Source organism: Syngnathus leptorhynchus, chromosome 6, assembly GCF_054491065.1.
Source record: "Syngnathus leptorhynchus isolate UIUO chromosome 6, UIUO_Slep, whole genome shotgun sequence".
NCBI classification, from domain to species: domain Eukaryota; kingdom Metazoa; phylum Chordata; class Actinopteri; order Syngnathiformes; family Syngnathidae; genus Syngnathus; species Syngnathus leptorhynchus.
In genome coordinates, this window is record NC_141200.1 from 5,365,498 (window position 1) to 5,389,856 (window position 24,359).

Consider the following 24,359-nt stretch of genomic DNA (forward strand, 5'->3'; position numbering starts at 1 on the left):
GCTCGGAAAATGTGCGTCTATATCTATTAATATCTCCCAGATGTATTCTAACACAAGCAACGTCTTTGCTGGCTTACACAAAATGATGCAACATCCATGCTTGAATAATTGAAAGGCCACAGGCAAGCGGATTGAATGTTAATGCGGCACGACTATACATCCCGCCTCCTCTCTCTCCAATCTCCGTCTTCATTGGGCGCCCGACTCGCTGTTCACGCAGAGATCTACATTCAAAGCTCTTGGGGAATGTGGCTTCTCTTTATAGCAACACGGGAGGAGCTTTTACTGTATAGGTTCAGTGAATCGCAACAGAATTCTATGAGTAAGGACCAATGAGGCATTAACAAGCCACTCTGACGTTCTAATTAAGCTTTCTAATAGCCAAGGCCTGTGGATGCCCGCGACATCAATCTCTCAGCATGCTCCGTTCCAATCTCTCGCAACGGAATATTTTCAACTCATGTTTTCACGTGGAGAAAATTATTTGTCAAACCAAGCGCCGTCTCGTAAACTCAACGGTTTTATCGTATTTTTGATCATACGCAAGGTCCCCCAATGAATGCTGCGGCCTTTCTCAGCTTTCGAGTACAGCAAAGTAACAATTAAGCATTTGCGTGCCGCTGAAGGGGAAGAAGAGCCATTAGGGCCTAATTAGCCATTTTTATGTACAATATTGAATTTACTATAGAGTCAGTGTCTGTTATGGAGAATAATAATAAATGAAATTGATCTGAAATCAAAAAAGTCTATGATGTTTGACTTATGCCGGCAAAATGTTACTCATATTGCCAAATGGGTTGAGTACATTCCTCTACATGGACAAAAGCATGAGGACATTTTCAGGAAATGAATACAGCAATGAAATTTCCACACAAATGTGTTTCTTTGAGTTTTAGGCCGTTCATTCGGAGTTGACGATGTTATTTGTCTCAATACTTGTATCCATTTAGAGCGTAAGGATATGTGACAGGAGCATGTTTGATGTCAATACACAGGTTGTTATGAGATGGAAAAAAAAGTGAAAATGAAAGCCAGTGCAGTTGTGTCTCTCCAGCTCCAAGCGGCTTCCAGACGATAATAAGCGCTATGCCAAAATGCTTGATTGATTCGATCATTGTCGGACATCTGCGGAGTCAGCGCTAACACTGCGGGGATCATCAACTCCCAGAAAGTCAGCGTCGCTAACTGTATTTAACATCCAATTAAAATGTGGCTAAATCACTCACTATAAAACAGCTTGTAATTTGTCAATAGACAAACAAAATAAGAGGAAGCTTAAGCCAAATGAGTTAAAAGCACAGGTAAGGGACATTTAAATCTTTCAATATACCTTCCCATTTTTTATTCTATCTCCACGAAATTACATGAACCTCGGGTTAATCTAAACGCACTCAATCACAGCTAATCAAGGTGAAGAAGGCTTTTCGGCGTCTGTCCTTTGTTGCTCCTATTAGTGGATTTCACAAGCTATTAAAGAAGGTTTCCAGGTGAGCACAATGACTGAAGAAGCCCCGAAACGAAATATGTAGGAAATGGCAGAAAAGGCTAATTCTGGATTTCATACTAGAGAGTTTTGATTTTCATAAAAGAGGCATTTTTTTTTTTTTTCCACAAAGAACTCTCTCATATTTGCAGTATTGAATTAACCTCGAGGAAAAACGTGTCAAGGGAAACTTTTATGGTTTGTCGGAGAGTGCTTTTGTTAGATAGCGGACGACTGTCGTGTTGTCCTACAGCTGTACGAAAAAAAAAAAAGATAAAACCGCTCGGTCTTGTAATAACGTTGGAGTTTCATGTCTTCGGCGTCTCAACGCTGATGAAACACCTGCGAGTGAGATATAATTGGTGTGACGAATAATCCAAATTTGTTCACCCGACGACGGCGTCTCAAGCCGCGTGTCACATCGTTTATCTCCAAATTGTCTCCAATTTGTCACAGAATCAGAAGTGAGGTTAAAAGGAGATTAATAGGCCAACGGGGGAAATCAAACATGCAGCTTACGCCAAGTAGGCTATCGAATTTTACCCAGAAGGTGCAAATACTGTCAAACTGACCACTTTGGCTCACTAAAACAAACCACCGTTGTCATGAACAGAAAACATTTCCCAAGACTCGCTTCTCCCACCTGGTGGACAATCCAAAAGCATTTATGTTTAGAAGATGAGTGTAATGGATAGATGAGTGGAAATATTTTGGCTTGGAGTGTGGAAGATGATGGCAGGCAAGGAAAGGGTCTATTTTTAGCAGCACATTTATGGAAGCCACGAACATGTTGTGGAATAATGAGAAGGCTCTCTGGGCCCTTGGTGGAGCTACAGAGACGGGACTCTCAGAACAGCAGAGGGTGATTGAAGGCAGCTAATGAGCATGAGGAACAAAAAAAAAAAAAGACAGCAGAGTGGAATAATAAAAGCGTGAAAATACAAAGGAAATGCAATAACTGGAGGGGGTGGAATGACAAGCAAAAAAAAAAGGTAATGACAACATGGAGGAAAATGTCAGCAGATGATTATCATGCCAGAGTTAAAGTACAAGATCACTCGTTGAGAAAACACTGTTTGATTTGATTGGTTAGAATGTGTGTGAAAGTGATCCTCCATTTTGGCTTTTACAGCCAACATCCAAAGTGCTTTGCCATTTTTTTTTCCCCCACGTGTGGTTGCGACCATCATATCTTTTTATTTCCGTGTATATCAGCCTACAGTCTTTATCGCAAAGCATTTAAGTGCCGGGACTCATCATAAGACAAACTACTCTCCTCCACCTTGCCGCGGATATCCTCTCTAAGCTGGTTCTTTGATATCTTCTTGGCTTTTGTTCATTTGCCATCCTTTTGATTTTCACGTATTATCGGGTACCTCTTCTCGAGAGGAGGCTCCTGACTGGCCGCTGGGACCGGTTGCTGCTGCTGTTGCTGAGTTTCCTGCAGGTCGGGGATATTGGCAAAGTCGTCTTGCTCGGCCACACCGATGGCCAAAGACAGGACTACCAGCTTCCCTTCGCTGGCTCCCCAGAAAACAAAAATCAGATAAGAGGCAGACACACAGATGGCAAGAAAGGAGAACAGATGCAAAGTGGCGAGAAATCGAGCACATGGAAAATGTGACCCGTGTGCTGGGGGGCAGGCGGGGGGGGGAAGAAGAGAAGAAAAGTCAATTAAGGTGAGGACAGACACCGTGACAGCTAGCACATTTCAGGAACTTAGAAGAAGAAACAGATCGCCTTCAGATTGAAAAAAAACAAAAAAACTTTGCAACATTAGAGAACACTAACACTGTCCAGGGAAGGATATTAACGAACCCGAAACAAAATCCAAATTAAAAGCTAATAATTATGGCACTCGGTGGAAATCTCTGCTGAGACGTAACGAGCCACTAAATTTCCTTCATGGAATAGAGGGGAAATTAAAATTCAATTTGATACAGTGATAAAATTTCTTGCACTGGTTGTGAACGTAGTGAATGTTGGATTCGCTAATTTACTGACGACTGCTAGCAAAAACGAGGAGGCCGCCTCAATTGTTAGCATGACATTTAGCAACTTCACAATGCTAAAAGCGTTTGTGAAAGATGTTAGCTCATTTGTTGCAAAGATTAGCAACAATTTGAGACTGTTTGCAACTTTTTGCCAACTCCTGGTGAAGTAACGGGCGACTTTATGGGACCCAACTCCTTAAAAAAACATGAGGAAGGGGCATTAGCATGTCCAAAGTTAACTTCACCACATTTTTACACCACCCAACTATCAAAACCCTAAAAATAAATTTGTGGCAGGGAATTATCGACTTCACACAGACATGAATTAATTAAGAACAACTGTGAATGAATCATAACTGCGTGTTAGATGGATATGCTTTTCAAAGTAAAATCCACACAGGTGCACGTCCTCCTTCTCCTCCTCCCAACATGGCTGCTTTTGACTTTGGCCGGAGTTAGGATTGAATTAAGCCTCATTACAAGAATGTGGACTAATTGTTTCTATTTGAGTGACATAGCGTCTAGAGGTGCTCGCCGCGTATCGCCGCTTTCTGGGTCACTGCTCTCTCGCCCGCCACCAAACTGCACTCCTCGCACTTCACTATTTGGCTGCCCGCCTCCAAATCCCCCCACATCTCTATCCCCTTCGTCTTAACCATCCGTTGCCGCCGCCGCCGCCGCCGCCGCCGCGTGTCACACACACCCGTGCTTCTATAGCTTAAGCCGCTGATGGCACTACTGTACCCTCTGCTTAGAAAATATGGTCCTGTCATACTGCAGAAATATATCCGCCTTTGCTTCACAATTTGGCTTTTCTTACATGCAATCCAGAGCTTTTCGAGCAAAACGATTAAACCGTTTAATAATCTTTGCTTGCACATATATATCAGTAGTTCCCCACCTTTTCTGTCATCCGAGCAGAAGAAGGCGGCACATCCCCGGTCCTAATTTGTGAAGCAAAGATGTCCCATATTGCTCACTTAAAAAAAAAACTTGGGAAAGCGGTAACCTAAAACTGTCCAAAGAAACTTCAAAAACCTAAAACAGAAAAGGATTATAAAGGATTAAATGATTATAAAGGCTGGATAGTTTAACTAACTAACATAATAGTTGCCATAAAGGTCAATAATTCATATTTTAAAGTCGTTCCAACTTAAATGATTGCATTAGCTGCCCAAAAATACTAACTGCGTTTTTACATTAGCGTAGGACAAATATTTCAATGAGTCTGTCCGTCCGGGCTGCAATCAAACGGCAGAAAAACACACAAAAAAATAAAATTATCATTCACACTCACATTAACACCTAAAAACAAGTCTCCAATTACCCTAATTAATTGAAACAAACTCCGCATTTTTAAAAGTATTTGTCTATTTGCTGTGCACTATTTAATACACCGGTACAGCGTGTGCACAGTCGGCTGAATGAATAGCTAATGGTTCACTCGTCCCCCATTACTTGTTGATAAAGAACTTTACATTTCTGCAAAACACTTCAACAGAGACTCTGAATGTAAAGGAAGATGACACGAGCTAATTAACAGACATGAATAACACGAATTTAATTCTAAAAGCACTTGTACAGTATCTCCTTGGAGATCCATTCGGCTATATCCGTGACAAATCCATTAAGAATTTCACTCAAAAACGCTTCACTTGTTTTTCCAGAGGTATTGCATGAAAAAGTTAACTTCAGCTTTACATTTACAATAAGTGACCTTGCATGTGCTCCATTGCTAATGCTCATTGAAGCTGGAGGTATTAATCCAGCTGTGCCATTCCCATATGCCTGCGGACCTTTAAACCTCATGTTAAAAAAAAAAAAAAAAAAGAAAAGAAGGCAGGCTAATGTTAAAAAGATTTGTTTGTTATGCTGTGGCGGTGTCCTTCCTCATGCCCTCCCCTCCCCGTGCTACTCTTATGGCCCGAAGAAACAATACGTTGGAGATGTAATGGTGCTGCTGACATAAGATCAATGCGTCAGCTGCTTAACCCTTGCTCTTATACTGATGCACTGTGACACATAGCCTGCACCATGTGCCCTTGCAGACACATGTCAGCAGCCCAAGCATCAGTTTGCCATTAACATAAAAGTCAGCAAAAAAAAAAAATCTCCCCAATATTACTTTGCACAACTCAAAGTATTGATTAGGTCGACACAGTAGCAAGAAAAGCCTTATTAGCAATGTACTTCAACTCACTACTGCTAAGGCGGCATGCATTAACAAGTATTTGATTAATCGCGTAATTATGTACGAGCGTAAACAATAGCAAAACCAACAACATCTCTGACAGCAAATGTAATCTTCGCATCGTATATCTGGTCTCAGCCGAATGAGAGTTGTTGATCCATCTCAAAAACAATGCTCGCGGCCATCAAGAACGGATTAACATTCATATGACAGAGTTTGCAAACATGCCAACAGCAGGATCATCAACCTAAACCATCAACATTAGCATAATCGTACACATGAACACCGGCAAATGTGACTTCACACAGAGATGTGATTAATATTAATATGGTTTACAGTGCAATAATAATAATGATGCTCACACCCACACTAATTAAATTCCAAAACAGTAAGTTTGAACAGAAAGTTGTAATATCCTTCCCTGGACCTCAGATATAAATTAAAATAGAATAAATCACATGCAGATAAGGACTGGTTAATACGAATAATTATGCAAAAATCGCTAATCTGTAATAATGTCATAATTTGCTGATCCATCAATGACGTCACTGATTGATGAGATTCACGCTGAGGTAAATACTCACAGGAAAGATTTGACGTCCAGGCCGCGATTCCGAATCTGGTCCATCATATAATCCCAACTGCCCGGATTGGCCCGCGAGCGCCCTCCTGCGCCGCCTCCTCGATAGCGAGAGGCGCCCGCTCCTGCGGGGCCGCCTCGTGCGGCCCGTGGAGCAGCTCTTTTACCTGCCCCCCCGCCCTCACCACCGCCTGCCTCTCCTCTCCCGGCGGCCCCGCCTCCCCCGGGATGTCCGGGTGCCGTGTGTAACTGCCCTAAACTCTGGGACGTGGTGGGCGGCTGGCCCAATCCGGAGCCCGGCGGGTTCACGAGGGGCTGTTGGAGACTCTGTTGACGGAGTAGCGTCCGAGGGCGGGTGGGGATGTGGTCCAGCGTGGACGCGTAGGATAATACCGGATCCCCAAAGCTGGGAGGGCAGAGGAGCAGGGAGGAAAGAGAACGAGAAGATGGCCACGGCCGGCATAGCACGTGGCGATGGAAAGAGAAGGAGGAGCCAGAACAGGGAGGAGGAGAGGTGGTGGGGGTGAGCGGTTCAGGAGTGCGATGGAGGACGACAGAATCGTCAGAGGTGAGGCGGGGTGACGCGGCAGAAACAGTCAGGTTGACGTCAGGAGGTGTCGAAAGTTCATCCGCACGGGACGTCGATGTTGGCGCGGGGGTAGGGGAAGTGGACGAGGAGTCAGAGGGTGGAGTCGGAGACAGGAGGAGGAGGAAAGAGAAGGAGAGCAATGTGAGGCAGCAGCAGTAACAACAATAGCAGAGATAGCAGGAGAAGGTACAACCCGAATGTGCCGTCTGCAGCTCGCGCGCCGACTGCACGCTCGGCCTGCGCGTCTGCGCCACGTGCGAAGGCAGCTTGCGCGTCTGCCCGATGAGCTTGCGTGGAAGAGTATTTCGAAGCGGTAACGCTCGGATGCGCGAAGTCCGAACGGGCGCCGGGCGTCTGGGCGACGTTTGGCTGGAAGCTTTGCAGCTTGCGGGCGAGGTTTTTCTGCTCTGATGAGAGATGCCCATTTTCCTGCGCTGGAAAATGATCTGACAGCTTTTCATCCTTTTGGGTCTTTTAAACACACGCTGCCCTCTCTGGAGATTTCCATCAGCCAACCAAGGCCTACATTAAGTCTCCCTCCCTCAATGGCTAATTTCCAACCTCCTTTCAAAATTGACACTTTTAGCAATCAGATGATCATAACGCTGTGCGACATGACGTGCACTAATCTGTGCGTTCTTTTTAAACTTTTTTTTTTTTTTTTTTGCTGTCAACTAAATATATCCTGTGCCGTCAGCTGACTGCATTACCCCCGACTACGTGAATTAGGTCATGGGAGCTATTCACCTCAGTTTACTCCGCTTTGCACGACTTCACCCGACATTATTTCTCAATTTTGATCTTCGGTGCACCGTTAATCATATTTAATGCAGAAAACGTAAAAAAAAAGGGGTGATGTGAAAATGAAGCACGAATGGAGGGAGTGGCTAAGATGGAGAAGGATAACAGCAGAAGGTGAGGATGGCGGAGTCGGGAAATGGGGTGCGAGACACAAACACAAGACGCACAGACTCTTATGGCTGCCCCAAAATAGAAACCAATTATAGAGAAGGGGTGGGAAAAAAGAGGGGGGGGGGCAGATGAAGGATGAGGTAGTGAATGCTTTGCGTTGGAAGAAAATCACAAGGTGGCAAAAAAAGGTGCAAAATTCACGCCCAGCTGAAAATTAACATCCTCATAGACGCTGAATATAGTCTCAGTGATGTCATACGACACGGCAGGTGCCAGATGGATGACGCATCATTTTAGTTGGATTTTAGTTGGGGCACTCGCAGCCAATTTGGAGCCCAACATTTGAGTCAGCTCAAGGTCGTACTGGGTTTGTACCAAGATCTACGCCCATGAGCTCACCTTGACACCCGAGCGCCACCTCGCTCCCTGCTGAAAATGACCTGCTTAGTCAGAATGCTAAACATAGCGGCGGAGGATTTCAAAACAGACTGCCATCGGAGGATGGTGAACAAATTCTGTCACATCCTTGAGCACAAAAACATCACACATCTGGTGTTCTTACTGACGACGTTTCACATTTGTACTTTATTGCTTTTTTTTATTGGTAGCCTCAAGTTACAAATTTTAATCCTTTGTAACATAAACCGGTTCGTAAACCGAGGTAGCGTTGCTTATTGAAATGAATGAAAGCACGATTAATCCGCACCGGCCCCCCCAAAATGATCATATCTAAATTTTGACATATATTTTTTTCTTTCATATTTCAATCCTTTTAAGTTGAAAATAAACAGTAATTTTTAAGAATAAGTGAAAATATACTCACTTCATACCTGGAAATGTAATTGTTGTGAAAGCTTATGTGACATAACTTGGCATTTTTAATTAGCCTTTATTGCGACACAATTTTTACCATAAGCGCTTGCCGGCGGCCACTTCTGAAAAATTATCCGCAGAACCCTGAGCACGGCACGACAGTGGAGCCGCATTCCGCCTCATCGCCCGATGCGCGGCAGGCTAAACTCACTTGCTGGGTTTGAATCCTCCAGACTGCACGTGGCCCTGGACGGTCTGCCATCTCCCGGCCTTTGCTCCTTCTGTCATCATGCTCTTCATGCTGTCACTGCGATAAGGCCCACCCCCATCATCCCCATGCCCAGTGGCTGCTCCCTTCTGACACCCTGACACTGCCCCACTAAGGGAGACAGACAGGATGCAGAGGTATGGCAGCAGAGAAACGATACAGAAAGAGAGAGAGCGACGGACAAGCAGAGGAAGGGGAAAAACACCGAAAAGCGTGTGAGAGCGAGAGAGCGAGACACACGTACAACATACACACAGGAAAAGAGGTTGAGCAACCACATGACTAAGTAGGTGTGACACATTAGTAGAGTGTGTGTGAGGAGACAGCTTTCCAAGGCCGGTGAAAAACAGGTAAATGAAAAGGAGGCTCTGTGTGTTCAAACATAAAAAATGGGGAGTGGAGAGCAGAAGCATTTGCAGGGAAGCCTGTGGAAGGTGGAAAATCAACAAGGTCACTCCGTCTGGGACCAGCGCGCCGATCTCACGGCCGTGCGGATGCTGCCCGTTAAACTCTCATTCCCTCTTTCATTTATGCGTCGGGGAGCTTCAGACGAGGCAGTTCAACGGTGGCGACGACTTGTGCTTTAGAGCGGAGTGAAAATAATGGAGCATTTTGCCGACCGGCTCAAAGTGAAATTGAGCTTAATAGTGTTCCAGTGAAACGTGGATTGCAATTTAGAATCAAAACTTGAATGCTAACTCAAGGCTGTTTTGGGGGATTGAAATGAATCACGTCAAATTTGAAAGGAGACGCTAATGAAAAAATAAAGCACATTAGTGCCATCTGCTGACACGAATGCTTTTCATTATCATGTCCAATCACAAATGTGAAGGCACATATTTGTCTTGCTTCCATTTGAAGGTCAGCCTTCACGTTTGATTGTGACCAACTGACCCCAATGCGCACGTGTATAAGTCATCAATCACGACAACAGCGCGGATGACGCCGCTGGAACGACCAGACCCGGGCCTCAGGTGAACAAGGTCTTACTTATATTAAAAGTAGGAAAGTGTAAACGAATGGGAGCTCATAAATCAACAAAAGGTATTTACAGGAATGTTGCAGTAAAATCTGGCATCAATCTCTTGACTGCTTATGGTATCAAAAATATATGGCCACATTTTCCTTGACACTTCCTCCCCCTTTGATAAGATGGCGTATCAAATTCAGTTTCATATACTGTATGACAAATGATTGCTGTCAATCCAGCAATTGTGTCGTTGTCACTAGAGCCAAATAAATAAAGTTAGGGGGGAGGGTGCGCTATTGACTTTAAAATGTAGTCATTGCTTAAAAATGGATCAGAGAACCTATTTGATAAATGAGGCCCAGTGCTGTCATGACAGAGAGCTGAAAGCTGCTGATCTCAAGGAAAATTTCGACAGGAAGAAGGAATAAAATAAAAAAATAATAGAATAATAAAAATAGAATAATAAAAAAAAAAAAAAAGAATAGTCAAGGTTTAGCTTCTTTGTTTTCTCAGAACACATTCAAAGGTTTCTTTTTAGCTCTGCCATGACGAGCCAGAACAATATTGCCTTGCGGGTTAACAATAAGAACGAGAGAAAATAAAAGAGAGAAAATAATCTTGTAGCTGTCTTGCTTGAAAATCATACAATACGACCAGCTATTTTTTGGGGAAGCCATCCTCTGTGTCTCCTTATAAAAACAAATTGCTGATTTTTTTTTCCCATTTGTCAATGCCGATATATTTTCTGGCACGCTATTGAGAAAGAAATCCATTTTCCAGGGGGGGGGAAATTGTCCATTATTACAAGTGGACGAAATAACTAGCAGTTTTATGGACAATAAACGGCAGCCTTATTATGGATCATTTTTATTTTAAATTCTCACAAGCAGCGCTGGCTTGGAATGACTGGGATCAGCAGCCATCATCTTCTGCAGCTTCATGTCTCCAGGCCATTTAGTACACACTCAACAGCTCAGCCTTTTTGAAAATGACCATTCATTAGATAGTTTATCTGACAGATTTCCTGGTAGCGGGAAATCTAAGCCTTCGCGCTGCCTGGAAGGTGACAAGTCTGACCTTGCTTGAGCTTTTACTTTTATTGCCTCACGTAAAAAAAATGCCTCGACTGTCATCGTGAGCGACAGAACATGCAGCTCGGTGTTAGTTTCGGTAGATCGGAGGAAGCGCACACACGACACTGCAAAACCGGGCCAACGGTCAACCCTCAACAACAAAGACGTACGACCATCATAAACGACGAGGGTTGTCCGTCTCCATGGTTACCACCCATGGGGAAAGAGGTTAGAGGTCAGGTGTTAGTATGACCGGCAGGGCTGTAGCGGGTTTTTGCAACATGTGCCTGGGTGCTCATTAAAAAGGTGACAGGGAGTGAGGAGGATCGGCAGAAAGGAGCCAGAGGGACTTTCGGGGCTGCTCTGCAGGAATTATGACGGGGACGCTGTAATGTGCGTGTGTGACATTTCCCCCCCCCCCCCCCCCCACTCCCGTTTCCAGAGCAGATTATGAGTAATCATTAGTAACCATTTGCCCTGCAGTACTGTTACATTGGCTGCGTTTGTTTTTCTTGTTGTTCTAACACTAGTTCATGTAAATTACATTTAACAATAACACTCGGCCTCAAAAGCCGCAATTTGTATTCATTTTGCAATGCATTAGAATATTTAGACAGTGGCCTTTAAACAGAGCCTTTCGCCTCATTACTCATGTGGAAATAAAGTTTTACCGAATTACAAAAAAAAAAAAAAAAAATATTTGATTTCAAATGTCTTTTGGCAGGCACATTGAATGGGTTGAATTAGATGAGTGTTAAGTGGTGGTGACTGTGAAGCCGGGGGGGGGGGGGAGGAGACACAGATAGAGAGAGAGAGAGGGATAAGAAAAGCAAAGCGGTGGCGTCCCTGTCTCGTTACAGCCCTGCTCGAGGGTGAGGGACTCTTACCAGTCTCGGACCAAGACTCACTTGAGTGTGAGGCGTGGGTCTCCGTATGGGGCATAGGGAGAAATGTTAAGTACGAACTCCTTCGGCGGATAGGAGCTCCACCTCTGCTGCACTGTGCTGCTGTCATTGTTATTCCAAAAGTCTCTGTCTAGATCACTGCGGCCAAAGAGAAAGACAGGTCAGAGCAACACAACTGCAGACAGCCTTTGAAACAAGGTTCCCTTCTCGGGATAGAGAAGAGAAGAGCTGCGTGAAATGGGAGGCTGCTTTCCAGCCTGAATGGGGAAAAGTCACCGATAGCGTGTGATGACGTTTTGAGTGAAGTTTCAGATATCTGGATGTCCCAGCATCCCCCCCCCCCCAACATGAGAAGTAAGAAGACACAAATACACGAGACATCAATCACAGTAGTAAAGGAGGAAAAGGCGAGCAGAATCACTGATGTCACACGGCAGCGGTCGAGGAGCTGCGGCAGCGCGGGAAACAAAAGACAAAGCACAAAGAGAAGAGTCGGAAGCCGAGATGAACAACGGAGCACATCGATGCTGCTTGAGCCCCGCGAGTAAGAAGGACATAAATGAAAATCATAATGAGAAGTCACCCAAAAAAAAAAAAAAAAAAAAAGAGTCACATCTTTAAACCATTCAAGTATGAAATAAAAAGCTTGACATTCAGAGAGAAGCGGTAAACAGCGGTCGGTATAGAAGGAGAAAAAAGATGTGATGAACAAGTTCAAAAAGACATTTGTGGAATTAAGAATCGTACTTAGCATTACAAAGCTGACATTTTCCAGTCTTGACCTTATAGCCTTCATTCATCAGAGGGAGAAAAGCACCTTGAAAATCATTTCATACCTTTACACTAGAGCGTTCCGCAAAGAAAAAAAAATTGAATGTCAGCGCACACACACACACACACACACACACACACACACACACACACACACACACACACACACACACCTTCTTGTTTTATCAAACTTAACACGGTCACGGCAAACCGACCGCACGCACCGATACGAGCGGTCGCCGTTAACACGACACGGATAAATTCCGTCATCGTTGGATCACAACGCCTCCTCTGAAAATGAACAACAGGCCTCTTTTTGTGGTTTCGATTGAAAAAGCCTTAAAGATGAAGCAAATGATTCAAAAGCGACCAGTTAGCAGGCACTTACTTGATCGCTTTCTTCTCCCCTCGCCCACGTGCCGAGTCTGGAGTATCTGCCGTTTCCACTCCCGGTTTATTTCTCTTCCCCTTGATCCGAGTCAGCGCAGGGAGGGACAGCGAGGAGAAAAATCAAAAAAGGTTAGTTTGTCATATGGAAGCAGGTGAAGAACCTGCCCCTTTTATCACTTCAACATCAATCCTTTGCTCTCCTGATTATACCTTTCCGAGTCAAATCAAATCTGCAGTGGAGTGCCATTTGCCGCTATGATTATCAATCACAGCCACCTAGAAATTTCCATGGCAATTGCCTTTTTAATGGTAATCGTTTGGGCACTGGGGGGAAAAAAAAAAAAAAGTCCTGCTCCATTCTGATTTTAAACAAGATGACCTGACCATTCTATTAGAAAAGCTCATTAGAATCAAATGTGTTTGGACATCGTCACAATGGAGGTAATCGCTAGTCTCTTTAAAAGCTCCGTATTAGTATTTGCAGTCAATGTACGCATTGATCGGAAAGGTTTGCAGATGTACAGTAAATTTATAGATTTGTAGGCCAGTTAACAATAAGGTCTTAACTCTTTGTCTGATCGATACACACTCTGACAACAGGAGGTGCATCTTGACGACTGGTGCCGGAGCGTACAAGGGCCCATCTTGAGCCCATCTATGCGAACGCAGTCCTTAAGAGCCAAGCACTCAGCAGTGCGCTTATGTATGAGTTTCTGATATAGACCCAAATGACTCGCATCTATGATTCATTCACAGACTACGTACATCGGGATGCAAATAGCTCCGACGCCTATATGAGGATAGGGCACCGGGAAAACTGCTTTTCATAGAAAACGCTTGATATTATTTCAAACTACAGCCCACATCTCAAAAGACGCCAGGTTTGGACCCAGGCGGTGATGTTGGAAACATTTCAGGACATTTGTGAGACAAAGAAAAAGACTGAGTACAGTTCTGAGAGAGCGAAAGCTATAAAAAAAATAATAATAATTGAATTAGATTTTTGCTAAATAAATAGGCAAATAAACGAATAAATAGATAATAAAAATAATAAAATTGTAATATTAAATAAATAATCTTGCAATAAATAAATAATATTGCATAAATAAATAAATAAATAGATAAATAAATAAATGTGTCAGCCCAAGGCGCGGGGAGGATACGAGGGGCGGGACAGGTGCCAAGTGAGTGAGGCAGGAAGTCTCAAGTGGACTGCTGGTGAAAATAAAAATAGACTCAAACATGCAGAGGTCCCACTGCTTTCGTTTTCGCGTGTGCGCACACACACACACACACACACACACACACACACACACACACACACACACACACACACACACACACACATGATGCAACAGTTTCACAGTCGCCACCTTCTTCCTAAACACTTGTGTGTGAGCATGTGAGACGAATGAATGCTGCAGGGATCCATCGCATATGACAAAGCTCTTACGACATGCACGATCCAGAAAAAAAAAATCAGTTCAGCGCCCAAATGAGAGTTAAAGCAAACCAAATGGAAGAGTGAGCAATTCCCTTCTAATCCTCCACTCAAATACCCTTGAAAATACTTTAGCCTAATTTAAATCTGCTACTTTTTTCTGTCACATGACAAAGGGAGGTTCACGATTACAATGCCGCTTGGCTCCGAACCATCCAGTCAAAACAGCTTCATTGTGAGAGCCATCGAAATTGCAGCAAACTACACCAAACGCGTTTTCATATGAGGGGGGGGGGGGACCTAAAGAGAAGTCTGGTATATGAGGGGGGGGGGACCTAAAGAGAAGTCTGGTTAAGTGGAGGAAGACTGCCCGCAGTGATGATGAGCTGTTTTTTTTCTCTTTTTCAGAAGGCTCGAGACACGAGGGATGAAAGAAGCTAACATTCTGTCTGCATCAGTTGGCAGTGTTGTGCCTTCCAACACCCAGCTGTGTTTGTTTCAACTAAGACAGCAAGAGTCCACATGCTCGCTCAATATTACACACTATCATTAGAAGAGTGATCATTTGTCTGTTAAAATGTTATTGTATGTTAACTGGAATTAACTTGAAATCACATGATTCACATATTAACACAATTTGCCATTGACAGCATCTGGGCTTGAGATAATGCTAATGGCTAGTCATTATCAGACTCATTTATTTGATTTAAGCACTGCAATCATTGATTTTCACAACTACGCCAATTGGTCCCCTTGCCATCCTCCTCGTGAGACTCGCAATATCCAATCTGATCCCAAATAAAAAAAATATATTGCTCGTACAATGGAGTCAACGGAGCTCCGAATGTGGTCGAGTCCTATCTCATCCGCGCTCACAGTTATGTCACGCAACAAACGGCAAAGAGCTCAGAGACGAAGGCTCTGAATGCCAAGTAGCTGCCGTTGTTGAAACAGATGTTAGCAACACCAACACTGATGCGTTCAAATCCCAACAACGCAAAACCCTCAGCATCACAACATGAATTTATTTGCCCTGCATTGAAATATTGTCAGCAATCATAAGGAGCTTTACAGTTACCAATGACGTTAAAACCAACCTCCAACTTCATAAACTATTACGAGCATACACAAAAAAAAAAAAAAAAACAGCCATCTTAGTTTAACGTTTTGCGCCGGTTGCTGAAGCTTAAAACACCGAAAGCAAGACTTACTAAAAACAGCTTGTGTATTAACCTATGAATCAGAAGCAAAACTGCCACGGGTTTCCTCACGAGTGACACGTGAAGCTGCGGGCAAACATTTGCTTTTATGAAAGCTGACACCGTCGAAGAGTACACTCGGACAAAAAGAAAGATTCACGATTGCTTTTTCTTTAATGTTCCTCCTGCGTCAATACACAGCATAACCTCCATTAAAGGCATGCAAACGCGCTCATGCAAATTACAATGTGTTTACATTCTAATGACGAGTCCAGGGAATACATATAGGGCTCCTAAAAAAAAAAAAAAAAAAAAAAGATCAAGGGAGCCCTGTTTGTGTGCTTGTTAGTGGCCACAAAATGCTACAAACAACACAAGATGCTGACTATAACTAGAAGTAAGATTTTTGTGAACTAAATCGACACCAATTTGTCATCATTCAAATAAAAACTCACAATTTCGTGCTCAAACTCAAGCAATTGAAAAGCTATACTATTTTATTTATTTGGCGCCCTCTTGTGGCATCCTGCAGCCAAGGAAGTATGTTGACGTGAGTTGAGAAGTTTCATTTAGACACAAGTTGTGCTTTGGCGCCTTCTTGTGTCATCTTGGTGCCGAGGAAATAAGTTGAGGAGCTTCATTTAGACAAAAGTAGTACTTTACAGGTACTGTAGCAAGTAATTAAAGTCTGAAAATAAAAATGGAGATTCTAAAGGAGCGTTAGACAGGTTCAGAACCAAGGAAGTAGAAAACATTTTCTCAAATACAAATAAGCATAATGCTATCTTTACAAGGCCTTACATACTTATCTTGTATTGGACCTTTGGATTGTTACGCAAGTGTCTACAAGAATATTGTTGACTAAAGTGCATGTTAACAAAAGAATGTCTGCCACAGCCAGACAATACATTGAAAGGAGATTTGTGCTCATCGTTACTTCATGTAGGACACAGCCCACAGAAAACTTGAACGGTGACGACATTATCACATGAAATGGCGACACCACAAATGACACCAGCAATTTGTCGAAGATAAATGGCGGCGCATTTATCACAGTTCCACTCGATTATCTCGAGCATGTAGCCCAAAGTGCTTAACGTGCCTTCACACGGGCGAAAGGCAGACACTAGTCGAGAGTCGAGGAGCTCAACCCACATTTCAACCCTCACACCTGGCCAAACTGTGACTCACTGACGTGAGAAGAAAGAACATCATCATATAGCGTACGCGCATGCGCCGGACCGGGTCGCGAGGCCAGCAGATCACCCGCCGCCTCATCCCGCACAGCCTCCTCTCTGTCGGGTTGTTGCTGCTGCGATGTCACACGCTGGAAATAAGATCCATTTACAACAGAGCTCCCGGAGAGGGCCGCAGGGACTTCCAAAGAGCCGGGCGGCTCGACTCTCTCGCTTCGCAACAGGAAATCAGAAGCCATTCCCTGCTCCATTTCCTTCCAGGTGGAATATCTCATGTAACACGTTTCAGTGAAGAAAATAAGAAGGGACAGTACGGCGCTGAGATCATTACCCCACCTGCTTCGTATACGCTATAATGGTGTAATCTAGTTACAATCCCATTACGGGCGGGTCTTTAATGCAAACATTATGTAGAGAAGCTTGTTGTCTGCACGGGCCGCTTGGATGCCGAGGCCTGCCATCTGTGCAGCAATAGGTTTCGCCGCAACACAGCGGCGAACCGCTTGACCGTTGCTCTTGTAGGTCGTCGTAATCGCTAATGTGATGTTTCGAGCGTATCGTCTTCCCATCGATCAGTTTACCATGAAGTTTTAATTATTTATTTTTCAGTCATTTCATATTTTAGTCATTTATGTATACACATATGCTTCAATTTAATTCTTACAACCAAAGCTAACACCCTTAGCATGCTAGCAACGGTTTTCACACCTTGGTGTAATATTAGCGTGATTGCTATTCACGTCCATGTTGGCATATTTCGCAAAATATCCAGCCAACAAGGGAATAAAGTCGTCATATATCTGCGTGGGTCTGTTAGTATGAAAATAGGCTGGCGTTGGAGGACATTTGACTAGCTAGTTTTGACAATTTTGCTCACTGCTAGAGTCTCCAAATCTTCACTGACGTCAGTCACTTACCTCATTTGTTTTTTTGTTGTTTCTATTTCCTAACATTACTTGACATGAAACCGCTTCGTTGTGCAAAAAAAAAAAAAAAAAAGTTACCGTACAATCGGAGAAAATATCAATGACAACTTTGATCGATCGACTTTGACGCGACTTTCATCACATTAGCGTCGGCGAAATAAAATCTTTGCCGGTCGACCCGCAGTAGATTTTGGAGCCTCCAATGCGACATAGCGAGGGGGAAAGGCACTTTTGGCAAGCAGCTCCGACTGACTGATAAGGGGTTGCCTCCCTTTTAATCAATCACATTTCATAGCACATAATCACAATGATGTGCCCTTACCAGAGGTCAGTGCGCTCAATCTTTGTTGTCGTCTAACCGAGGCTGTGTCAGCACACTTGGCTAATATCGTAACGGCTTCTGGGAATGAATTACGGTCTTGAAGCCTGATTTTTGGAAAGTGACGCAACAGGGGCCGCAGGTTTCAGCTTCTGTAATCGCTTTTCATTCATTACTGTCTAACAAGCCAAAGATTTCACTTCAATGAGCATGCGCGCATCATTATTTTGGATTAGAGAATCGCGTAAATATTTGCACACATTGCTATTTCTTCAATAAATTGCCCTTTGAACATTTAAATTCACAGCACACAGTGACATTTAAGCATCTCTGATTAGTAAAGCTTTTTGTGGAGCTTCTAATGTGGCTGGAAGCTAGTGTGTGGATGTGTGTGTGTGTGTGTGTGTGTGTGTGTGTGTGTGTGTGTGTGTGTGTGTGTGTGTGTGTGTGTGTGTGTGTGTGTGTGGGTGGGTGGGTGTATACACTCACCAGCTTGCGTTGACACCAACCGCAGACGCCACAAAGAGCCACAAGCCAAACAGCACACACTGTCACTGCTAAGGAGACCAGGAACACACTGAGGGACACCGAGCCTGTGTGCACAAACACAAATTTCAAAACACTTTTTGGTGGAACTGATGAGGGTATTTTTGATTTAATTATGTTTTTGAAGTCAAGTAAATGAAGAAAAAATGTGCAACAGCAAAAAAAAAAAAGCAAAAAAAAAAAAAAGCTTTTTTTTTTTAAATTCTGGGTAAAAGAGCTTGAGCCTGTGTATGCACGTGCCTGTTGTGAGCGGTTCCATTTTTGCTCCAAACATGAGTTTTCTTTGTTTCACTAAAACAAAAACAAGCATTTCCAGGGAGCTGATTTCACGCCACAGTAGCCCACCTTGCCAGACAAAGCTAAGTTGCGCCCGCCAGCGCCAGCTTTAATTGAAAAGGAGGCGAGCGCTGCTGCCATTTTAACATTCTGTCATAAGCAAGTCGGGTAATACAATCTCATGGCTATCACCGACTCCCCCCCGCCCCTGCCCCTGCGCCCGAGCATTTCAATACCTTTCCAATAGAAGCCAAAGCCGGGCATCACTCAGAGGCACACGCATCACTGTCATGTGTCACAGCTTGTTAAGTGACAAGCTGCAAGCAAAGAGAGGGAGTGGCCGTGGAGGCTGACAATACAACACAGCTCATGATTAATGGCTATCATGGCAGGGAAAAGAAAAATCATATCATCCACTTCTGCTCTTTTGTGTCTCCATGTGCGAGAGCGTGGCAAATGCACCTGAGTCACTCACGCTGCTTTTCGAAATGAGTGGATCCACCCCGGCGAGCTATTTAACCAGCTCAATGGCCTTTACTTGAGAGAACAAGGAACTAAAGCCTCATTGAGCTTTGATATTTGCACAGCGGGAGGGAGATGCTAATGTATTCAAATGCGTCGAGTCCCTTCCAACATTTCTTCGACCCAAATATACGCCGATAAGCAGGTTGTCACCACGCGTTTCCACATTGTTGAGTGACAACCGCCCGCACTTTGCCTTCAATAAGTAGATTTGTTTTCTCCCCAGTCGCCGTCTCCCCGTCTCCCCCTGGCTTGTCAAGGCTGGCCTTTTCATCCCGTCATTTCTTTGTCTTTCTCTTCTTCCCCACCTTCCAAATGTCCTCAGGGAAGGAAGGAGCTCGACAAGGCCGACAAACTAGGAGGTAAACGCGTTTCATATGGAAAATCAGGAAGCGAATTGACATGGGGGCGGGCGCACAGCCTTCCGTTAGCTTCCGGCTACGGCTTTGAGGTTAACGGCGCACCTGAGGTCGATTGAAGTCACCAAACGACACCTTGATGATGACCTTGCACTCCATCCTCCTTAAAAATCAAGCCACAACACTAAAAAAAATAGTTTTTAGCAAAGTTTGATGGAGATAAGACTTCTCCAATTATCATTCAGTGCAATTTTTATTTGTTATCCAAATAAAAATGGAAGTATTACTTTCTTATAATAATCCCTCAGCTCTTCAGCAAATTACGAGCCGGTTGTGCAGCAGCTAACTTATGGACTGCGTCCTAAACGTCTCAATCATCCCACCCGGCATCGTTTTATGTCCTGACATCGGTCTGGCCTCTTCTTGATTAATCTTGTAGCGATCGTAAAAATGTGGATTTAAACCTGGCGAGCGTGTTGCCCCTCTCACCCGCTAATATTTATCTGCACTCAAAGAGGTTCTTAATGGCAAACGCTACATTGTTGTCTTCTTCAGTAAGAGAAGGTCGAAGTGGGTTCAAGCTTACAGTCTGCTCTCCGTCTCCATTCAAAATGGGAATCTTCACTCACAGGTCACTAAGAGTGAGTCCATTACATGCACGACATCATCATGGCGACGTAAAGGTTCTTAAATAAAGAGAGCTAGAGCAAAATGGAACAGTGATGGAGGTTTTTTTAATTGAGTTGGTTTAGGACTGTTTGTGCTTTCCTCAAGGTCAAAGAAGGGTGATGTGGAGGAGCTGCGTCTGATGACGTGCAGCATCCAATCAGGATTACTATTTGTTGATGGATGCTAGCATCCCGCTGGCTGCTTGGGTTGATACCAAAAAAATGACTTCATTTATCCAATGCATGCAGCTAAAAAAAAAAAAAAAGGGGGGGGGAAGAAAATACGCCCCTTGAGAAGATATGCAAATCCTCAGCACTGGAGCACCGGCGCTGCCTCCTCCGTCTTCGATTGTATGTTTGTTCGGCGGCGGGATTACGCAAATACTACGAAGCTCATTTTCATAAGACTTGAACCGAGGGAGAACCTTCTTTTGAGGAGGAAATATGAGAAATACTATCTATTGTTGCAAAATTTCTTTTCAGACTACCCCATCAACTGTCTTTTAAAGCAACAAAGTTAGCTCTACCTGTATTTTAAAAAACTGATCATATTCATGAATTTAGCCCTCTTAACAACAATTATTTTCCGTCTGTGTACCCCGATTGAAAAACATTAAAATTCTGCTTGAGTTGAGCGGGTCCATTTGAATAATGCCTCCACAAAATGGTCTATGTAATTACGCGATGACATCATCACGCAATGACAATGTCATCTCGCAATGCTTGGCAACAAGTAGACATGACTAACAACATCCCCTGTTAGTCTGCTTAATTCAATATTTCATGGGTGATGATAATGTCATACTGACGTTAATAGGAAAGATATCAAATGGGTTAGCCCATATTTAGTAGTCAAGTGATCGTTTGCAGCTAGCCCTGAACAAAACAACATCGCCACTATTCTAAACTCGGAGTTCGTATATGGATTTGCTCACTGAGTAAATGTGACCGTAGAGTAGAAGAAGCCATTGAGCCGTTTGATCAGAAGCTCTATAAGTCACAGCCCCGTTGGTCCTGACAGGCGCTTGTTTCCTTTAGATTTCAGCGGTCATTTATTTTACACGCACATAAAAGAGAAACCAAACGGCCGGACGTACAGTATACCAAGGTGACTTATGCACAGTTTCCGAAGGGAAAAAAATAAAGTCACGCAAGAGGCCGGCGTTGGAAAAAGGTAGGGGAGGCGGGACTTCTTGAAAAAAACGTTACGTAACACACCGGTTGAAAGTGTAACAAGCTCTCGTACCTGGAGGTGATGTGGCCCATATGCGAGGAGTTAAACCATGCGGAAAGGGACCACTTCTCAGGGGTAAGAGAAAGTGCTAATTGGACAGGTGGATCTCGAGCAGTGTCCAATCAGCACGGCTGCCACAATGTAGAACGCAAAATATCGTTATACTGTGAATGAGGTGGTAAGGAGAAATGTCTCACGGCCACCATATGCCGTAGGGTTGGGTACACTTAACAGCACAAAGATATAGTGTAGAATATAGAATTTTTTTTGAAATGTTTTACTTACACATGTCAGAATGATTCACACAAGCCCCCTCCCCGAAAAATGTATAAAATGTCCCTTTGTAAGGAGTTTTGCCTTGCAAGGCCACTTGCTGTCGGCTGAAAATGACATCACGGTGCCGAAGGGCAAAGCTTGTCAAGTCACATGACCAAATACAGAAAAAAGGTTAGCCGGGGCGGTCGCTAGCTAAGCCCTCGGCACTGTGAGGGCTTTTCCGTCGCATAACGAAATAGGACCGTCCATCATCTTCAACAACCGTCGTCAGTGTTAATAATATCTTTCAATTTAATAAGCTATCACACTCAATGACCAGTTTTCAAATTGTGTCTTTTCAGGCTCTATTAGCTTACAGCCTGTAAGCTAATAGGCCAAAATGGCCGTTTTTATTCCAAACTAACATCTCACTTTCCCTCATCATCTTTTTTTTTTTTTTTTTTTACCAGTAACAATTTCTTGCCTGCTGCTATTTCAGTAGTGGTCAGGTGTTGGTGTCTACTGTGGCGGATAATGAATGCACTCACAAAAGACTATTTAGCCTAAATTTCAGACTCCTCCTTTCTGCCTTTGTGCTTTAATTAAATAGCGCATTTAAGAGGCTTTTGTCTGACAGTTATCACGCAGCGTGATAGAGAGTCAAGCATTAAAATGCATTCAAGCTAAACAATTCTCCAGGTGCATAAAATAGATTTGAAGCTGTGAAATGCAGACTAAAATGAATAATAGCTACTTCCACGTGAATAATGTCATTGCGACTTCAAGAGCCGAGAGGACATTTCACACCGTGAGCGGGCCGGGCTTTGTGCGATGGCCACGCCAGGAGGATTTGAGAATGTTTTGCACTCATATGAGCATAAGAGCACTCACAAAGTGACATTTGACGGATGATTGACTGCTGTCTACTCAATGCCCTTCATGGACATTCGTGCTAGAATTGGGTGATGACAAATTTCACAGCCAATTTGATGTCATTTTTTTATAACATTGTTGTATTTTTAGCTTAACATTTGTCACTCTATGATGGTGTATGTCAAATGTATATTTTGTGTTAAATTGTCCATCACTGCAAGTGTTTTAGATTTGATAGACGTGTCATACATTTAGATGCTACGAGGAAAGAAATTGAAATGAAACCCAAAGACATTTTCACAGTGTTTGGGTTTCATTAGCAAGTGAGTGTTGAGCAACAAAATTCGATTGGTATTTTTCTTTTCCACCATTTCACACTCGCAATGATGACTAGAAGGCTGCGTTTTCTTTTGTCATTATGCAGCAAAATGGTAATTAGGGGAACAAATAGGCACCTTGACGAGTTTGGAGTGGAGCTGGTCTTGGTCATTTATCAAACACTGTAACAAAAGGGCTCAAGAATTGAGCATACAAGTGGTTGTTTTTCTATATACAGGACTCCATAAAATATGGAATGAGGCAGTAAAGCAGATGTAAACAGTAGGTGGCGCTATGACCCCTAAATGTCGTATAATACTAATGTATCCAGGATAATGCGAGAAAAACATTTTTTTTTTTGATGTGATGCTTTAATATAAACTTGAGAAAACAAAATAAAGCTACAATCGGTAGGCTCAGACCTCAACCAACATGCATGGAAAAAATTGTCATTATCTAAAATAGGGATTGTCAACCGGTTGCCCTCTATTGGCCCGTGGCAGTATTGCAGGTGGTCCGCAAAATCGTAAATGAAAAGTAATCGTTTTTGTTTTTTTTTTAAATAAATTTGATTCATTATTTAGACAGGATCTATTTTCCAGCTAATTTTGTTAATCATTTGACCATTCAAATTATTTCAAATGTAAAATAAGATTACCAAAATAGACATACATATGCAAGTAAACAGCCTGTATAGGTCTATCCTCCTTCGGTGCAAAATAAAATAATATTCCGCCAAAGCAGTGGTCCAAGAATTGCTTCTTGGTTATAATGGATAAAACCAGTCGAAAATCCTTGTTCTAAAAAAATAACCTGTTGGAATATTCCTTCAGTATTTCCCTTCAGGAACAAGCTCATCTAAATGCGGACCAGGTATTAGTGGAGCAGTTGTCAGGTGGAGAACACCTGCGGTTAAGAGCACCTGCCCCTGTAGGCTACATAAAGCGTAACCTCCTTTTCTGTCCTTGCGTGCTCCCCGTGGCTCAGATGCAGCAGCCACCCGAGTTGCGAGAGGGCCGCCACCCACGTCCTGTCTGCTCTCAAATGAGGGAGAACTTTGGCGACGAGCTTGGCTGGAGTTGGATGGCAAAGACGTCATGTGACATATCATAGTGCCATCTTCTTATTAGCACCTCTGACACGCAATGAGAAAGCAACTGAGGAGATGTGGACACATGGGAGATAGGAAAAAATTGATGTGCTTGCATGTGTTGAATGCAAAATGAAGAGAAGCGAAGCCAGAGCAGCGAGTGATCCAAGCTCTTTTGGGAACTGTAATGTGAATGAC

General features: G+C 43.4%; 1 protein-coding gene across 7 annotated transcripts in view; it reads right to left on the reverse strand.

Annotated features, from left to right (window-relative positions):
• Positions 1 to 24,359, reverse strand: part of syt7a (synaptotagmin VIIa) — a 61,364-nt gene that overhangs the window by 13,248 nt on the left and 23,757 nt on the right. For 2 of the 7 annotated variants that reach the window (XM_085914798.1, XM_085914797.1), the window contains exons 4-9: positions 18,510 to 18,613; positions 12,938 to 13,029; positions 11,782 to 11,916; positions 8,774 to 8,941; positions 6,253 to 6,654; positions 2,860 to 3,003 (exon numbers count right to left, since the gene is read on the reverse strand). In XM_085914798.1, the coding sequence (XP_085770924.1) occupies positions 2,860 to 3,003; positions 6,253 to 6,654; positions 8,774 to 8,941; positions 11,782 to 11,916; positions 12,938 to 13,029; positions 18,510 to 18,613 (1,045 nt within the window). Of the gene's footprint in view, positions 1 to 2,859; positions 3,004 to 6,252; positions 8,288 to 8,773; positions 8,942 to 11,781; positions 11,917 to 12,937; positions 13,030 to 18,509; positions 18,614 to 24,359 lie in introns of those variants that run through there. The other 5 variants (XR_015066460.1, XM_085914796.1, XM_085914799.1 and 2 more) reach the window with 4 other exon arrangements.